Genomic DNA, 5,711 nt, shown 5'->3' with positions numbered 1-5,711 from the left:
GCTCGCCAGCGCTGGGAGCTGTCCAGTGCTGAACTCGCAGGCGATGCCGGAGGAGCCCGCTGGATTTCGGTAACCCCTGGCGCTCAGGGCGGGCGCTGGAGCCGCGCTGGAGGGCGCCAGACCGGCCTGGGAAGCCAGCCGCCTGCTCGGGTGTACAAAGCAGCCGTCCCCGGGATTGCACACGGCTTGGAACAGCACGTCCGAGCAAGCAAAAAAAACCAACAAACCAGAGCAAGCCATAAAGCCAGAGCGCGCCGGGATATTTTTCTAACTGCGGTTTTGTAAGGGATTTTTTTGTGGGTACATTGCTCCCCCCCCCCCGCCAGCTGCCCCAGCCGCCGCCCCCCCCCCCCCCCCCCCCCCCCGCTGCGGCCGCGCTCAGGAACCATGCCAAGATCTTTCCTGGTCAAAAAGGTGAAACTGGATGATTTTTCCTCAGCTGAGCTAGAGACCTCGTACGGCAGATCCAGAGCGGACTTCAGCTCCCGGCTCCATGACAAGGGTAAGAGCCGCTGCCGTGGGGGCCTGCGAGGGGGGCAGGAGGGAGACTGGGGCATCCCGTGCCCGGTGTGGCAGGGCCCCGCGGCCTGCGCTGGGGATGCGCTGCGCTCAGGGCGCACATTCCTCCGAGCAGCCGCCTCCTTCCCTGGAATGCAGCCTGCGCCGAGCCATATTGAGCCGGGGGCTGCTGCTCAGAGGTTGTTGACTCTGCACATTTTCATGCAGCCCAATCGCTCTGTTCCTACAACGGCACTAAATTTAGACCTTGAAAAAAAGAAGAAGGTACCAAGGCGGTGCAGGGGTGTGTGTGGGGGGTGCACAGTGCAGGAGCGGCGGGGGGGGAGGGGTCGAAATGTACCGAGGCAGATTTTGTGTGTTGCTTGGAAGGCCCTTTTGTCTGCCCATAGACAAGTTCAAGGACAACTGTTAGCAGCCTCGGGGCTCGTGCGCGCTGGGGGCTGCCTCGTGGCTCGCGCTGGCCCATTCATTGTGCACGCTGCGAATAAGCCGCTGGGTAGAAAGTTCCCCTGGAAAGGACCCAGGCTCCGGGAACCCCCTCCCCTCCCCCCAGCCATGGCGCGGGTCTGAGAGCTCCTGCCTTGCGGGGTGCTGCTCACACCGCTGGCGCCGGGCGCTTGCAGCACGTCTGCAGCGTGTTGCATAATGGGGAGCAATTGTGCTGAAGCGGGGCTTTTATTTATTTATTTATTTATTTATTTATTTGGCAATGACGGCGAGATCCTGTCCCGGGCCCGGCTCGTCCGCCGGACTGACCTTGAGTGTTCCCCCGCGAGGAAGGGGTCACCTCTGCGGGGCTTTTCGGGGGGCGGGGGGAGGGGCGCCGCCGCACCTCCCTGCCCTTCCTCGCCGGGGATTCAAAGGAATCTTAATGAGCGTTCGGCGCGGCGGTCCCCAGCCTCCCTCTCTCCTCCCCGCGCGGGCGGAGCGAGAGGGGAGCTCGGCGGATGCTGAAGAGGGTGGATGGGGTGGGGGGAGGTTCGTACAACGCCAGGGCCGTTAGCAGAGCGCGGGGAGCCGGCTCCGCTCTCGGCACTTCCCGGGGAGCCGGCTCCCCGCCGCGGGCAGCTGGCGGGGGTACCTTGTTGCGCTTGCTAGCCACGGAGCTCCCCGGCTCCCATGCCCCGGCCCCTCCCTGACTGACCCAGCCTCTCCTTGTCTCTGCCCCCGCCCGGCCCCCCGCAGCAGGGTACATCAGCGACTACATCACCCCGGCGGTGTATGAAGGCGAGAGCGCCCTCAAAGTGCCCTCCCCCGACCCGATCTACCCGGGGGCGCACGGCGACTATGGCGCGCCGGACTCGGAGCCGCCCGACAGCCCGCACTCGGAGATCGCGGCCGGCTACATCAACGGCGATGCGGCGGTGAGCGAGGGCTACGCCGTGGACGCCTTCTTCATCACGGACGGGCGGTCGCGGCGCAAGGCGGCCAGCGGGGCGCGCAGCCTGCAGCGGCACCGGTGCAGCGAGTGCGGCAAGACCTACGCCACCTCGTCCAACCTGAGCCGGCACAAGCAGACGCACCGCAGCCTGGACAGCAAGATGGCCAAGAAGTGCCCGACGTGCGGCAAGGTCTACGTGTCCATGCCGGCCATGGCCATGCACCTGCTCACCCACGACCTGAAGCACAAGTGCGAGGTGTGCGGCAAGGCCTTCAGCCGGCCCTGGCTGCTGCAGGGCCACATGCGCTCGCACACGGGCGAGAAGCCCTTCGGCTGCGCGCACTGCGGCAAGGCCTTCGCCGACCGCTCCAACCTGCGCGCCCACATGCAGACCCACTCGGCCTTCAAGCACTTCAAGTGCAAGCGCTGCAGCAAGACCTTCGCCCTCAAGTCCTATCTCAACAAGCACTACGAGTCGGCCTGCTTCAAGGGGGCCGCCCCCCCGCTCAGCCCCAGCGAGACCTGACCGGGGGCGCCCCCCGACGGGGCCCTCCCCCTCCGAGCGCCCTCCGGGAGCCCTTCCCCCGAGCCCCGGCGGGGCCCCCTCCGAGCGCTCCCTCCCCAGCCCTGGCGGGACCCCTTTCGAGCACTCCCCTTCCCCTCCGGGAGCCCCTTCCCTGCGCCCCGGCGGGCCCCCCTCCGAGCGCCCTCCGGGAGCGCCTTCCCCAGCCCTGGCGGAGTCCCCCTGGCTCCCTCCAATAATCTCTGGGAGACCCTCCTCTTCCATCCCTGACGGGCCCCCACCAAGCACTCTCCGGGATCCCCTCCTCCTCCATCTCTGGCGGGGTCCCTCTCCCCCCGTCCGAGCGCTCTCCGGGATCCCCTCCTTCCCCCATCCCTCACGGGGCCCCCTCCCAGCACTCCCCATCCCTGGAAGGGTCCCCCCTCCGAGAATCTCCCACTCCGTCCCTGGCGGGGTCCCCTCCCCCTCCGAGAATCTCGGGGAGCTCCTCCCCATCCATCCCCGGAGGGGTCCCCCACCCGAGCACTCTCCGGGAGCCCCTGCCCTCTCCCGTCCCTGGAGGGGTCCCCTCCCCCACTTCTCAAGCACTCTCTGGGACCCCTCCCCCACCTCTCCGATCCCTTTCGGGGTCCCTCCTCCCCGCCTCTCTGGGACCCCCATCCCCATCTCTCTAAGCCTTCTCTGGGAGCCCCCAATCCTCCTCGGGGTCCCCCCGCATGCCCAGCCCCCAACTCCAGTACAGAGCACAGCAACCGAGCCCCCCCTGGAAACTGACTCAGATCCCGCCTGCTCCTCCTCGCAGGGACCTTGGGACCTGCCTCTCCCTGCCGGCCGGGAACCCAGCCGCGAGGGCAGCCCCCCCTCCCCCCCTCGGCTTTTGCTTTCAAAGGCTTCAACCTTTTGTGAAGCGAAGAAGGAAAAACACGAAAAAAAAAGAAAAAGAAAAAACAAACAAACTCGCACTCCGCAGCCAATGACCACAAAGTGTCCGCCTGCAAAGGTAAAACAATACTGAATAATTCATGAGCGTGAGTCTCTTGGGTACCTTTTTTATTTGATTCATTTTCCACAGGGTGTGGTTTTTTTTAGTGTCTCTTTTACACAAATGTCTGAGTTGATTTCTTATATATTTATTTCGCAGATTTTTTAAAAGATATATCTCTATAGACACTGGGGGGGTCTTCCCCCCGTATTTATTTCTGTATTTATGTTCGGGACGCTCCCGGCTGAATTTATTTATTTGCCATTTCTTTATTCCACAATGAGTTGCACGGTTGTTTACTTCCAACCTCCTCTCCGTTGGTTGCCAATATCTCCTTACTATGCCAAAGTCTTCGTCACTTTTTTGAAGAAGAAAAAAAACCGAACCGACTTTTTTCGTTGCCACCCTTTCTAACACTTTGAATTGTTTGCATGCAAAAAAAGGAAAAAAAGTATTTAAATCTATGCCAATTTTATGATGCTTTGGATTCTGGGTTGAGTTCTTGGGATGTTTATTTGTTTGCCAAACTTTTAGATAGTATATCTGAGGGCAATATGTCTCCTTAGGAGTCCAATACTGAAACTTATAGAGCAATAATTAACGTAATGCATGTTATTTTTAAGACAAATAGTATTACTGAGAAATCAGGTACATTTTAATCCAATATTCTTAATAGCAACGAATATCAGGGACTATGCCAATGTAGTGAAATAGAATATATGCCGACTCTTCCTTCTCTTCTACTGTATGCACTGCCTGCCTTTGACTTCATTGTAGATGTAGGATTAGAGGCTTGTGGCGTGAGCCAGGGGGACACTACAAGCGACGATCTAGTGACCTTTTTCTAGCAGATCTTGAAGGAACATCCACCTTGGCTTGAAGGACTTTTTATTTGTAAAGATTTCCAGCATCCGGGGACAATTACCTAGCTCTCCTCTGGCAAGCTGTTCGGAATTTCTTCCCCCCCCCCCCCCCCCGCACACTCGCCCCCGGCCCACAAAGAACTAACACACGCCCCCTCGGGAGGCAAACATGCCATCACCTTCTTTGGGAAAAGCCACGTGGATGCCCCTGCTCTTTTTACCTATCCAGCACTTCCTCTTTTAGTCTTTCCATTTGATGAATAACTTAAAGCAGCACAACATAAAAAAAAAAAGAACCTTACTAGAATTCAGGTAGAAGGAACTTGTATTAGCTAGACCTCTGTTTTTTGTACTTATTAAAAAAAGGGAACTGTATATTGCAAGAATGCCTTGTAAATACCATTTGGAAATTTACATGATTTTTACAAGCTGTAAAGAATCTAAACCGGTTTCTGGAGACTTTTCCCCGGGAAAAAAAAAAGTTTTTTGGAGCCAGTATTTGAATGATGTCCCAGTAAAGCACAATGGCACCAGGCCGCTCGGCGCACTTCACAATAAAAAGAAAACAAAATAAAATGGACAATGGAGAGAGGGTTTTTGTTTGGTGCTTTGTTTTTAGCCGCTTCTTGCGCAGGGGCCGGTGATAACCCCGGGAGGGGGGGGATGTGATCCCCCCTTTCGCTCTCAGCTGCGGGTAGGAGCAGCAGGTCTGAGGGGTCTCGGAGCCCCCCCCCCGCGCATTTGCAAGACCTGCTACCTCAGCAGAACCGGAGCGAGCTGGAACCAAATTCTGCCAGCCGGCCTGTTGGACTTGCGGGGGAAGGACCCGCCTTGAACTGCCGGCTACCCGAGAGCCCCTGGCGGGAGAGTCCCCGCGCGTCCCGGAGCCCTGCTCCGTGCGCCCCTCCCCGCCTGCCGCTCGCGTCCGGGCTCCATCTTAGCGAGCCCGCCACACAAAGGCGATTCCCGGCCTGGCGGAGCGGCCCGGGCGCCTGGGGGGCGCTACCTGCCGGGAGAACAGCAGCTGCTCGCCCGGGATGCCCAGGGACCCGGCGCGCGGCTCCGAGCCAAGGCGTTACCGGCCCGAGCCCCGACAGGGCTGGCGGCGCAGGCCGATGTGTCACGGGGCGGCCCCCGCAGCACAAAGGGGCCGGCGCGACCCCGCGCCTCTCTCCGCCCCCCGCCCCGCCCCGCCCCCGGTCGCAGGCCCGGTATTGTTCTGCCGAACAAAGCGGCGCTCGGGCTGGGGCCAGCGGGGGGCCTGGACCCGCCCGGCTCAGCGGCCCCGGGCGCTCCCCGCGGCTCCGCCCAGGCGCTACAGGTCCCGGCCTGTTTGCGGGGCGGGCGCCGCGAGGGGGGGATCCCGCTACTCGGGAGGGGCTGGGGCGGGGCGCGCCGGATGGGCGGGGAGAAAAGCTCCGAGCGCCTCCCGGCGAACCAGCC

General features: G+C 60.9%; 1 protein-coding gene across 1 annotated transcript; it reads left to right on the top strand.

Moving 5' to 3' along the window:
- The first annotated feature begins 387 nt into the window (after positions 1–387).
- On the top strand, positions 388–2,441 carry SCRT1 (scratch family transcriptional repressor 1). Its single transcript, XM_075916841.1, has 2 exons — positions 388–502; positions 1,705–2,441. The coding sequence occupies exons 1-2, from the start codon at positions 388–390 to the stop codon at positions 2,424–2,426; spliced, it is 837 nt and encodes a 278-aa protein (XP_075772956.1). The 3' UTR covers positions 2,427–2,441.
- The last annotated feature ends 3,270 nt before the right edge of the window (positions 2,442–5,711 follow it).

Source organism: Pelodiscus sinensis, unplaced genomic scaffold (genome assembly GCF_049634645.1).
Source record: "Pelodiscus sinensis isolate JC-2024 unplaced genomic scaffold, ASM4963464v1 ctg85, whole genome shotgun sequence".
Taxonomy (NCBI): Eukaryota; Metazoa; Chordata; order Testudines; family Trionychidae; genus Pelodiscus; species Pelodiscus sinensis.
The sequence above is the reverse complement of the archived record's forward strand: the minus strand, read 5'-3'. Positions and strand labels throughout refer to the sequence as shown.

Bases quoted from the DNA above. Each gene is read 5' to 3' on its own strand.
- SCRT1 (XM_075916841.1), top strand. From the start codon at position 388: ATGCCAAGATCTTTCCTGGTCAAAAAGGTGAAACTGGATGATTTTTCC. The intron at 503-1,704 runs GTAAGAGCCGCT...GGCCCCCCGCAG, and splicing joins CTCCCGGCTCCATGACAAGG to CAGGGTACATCAGCGACTAC.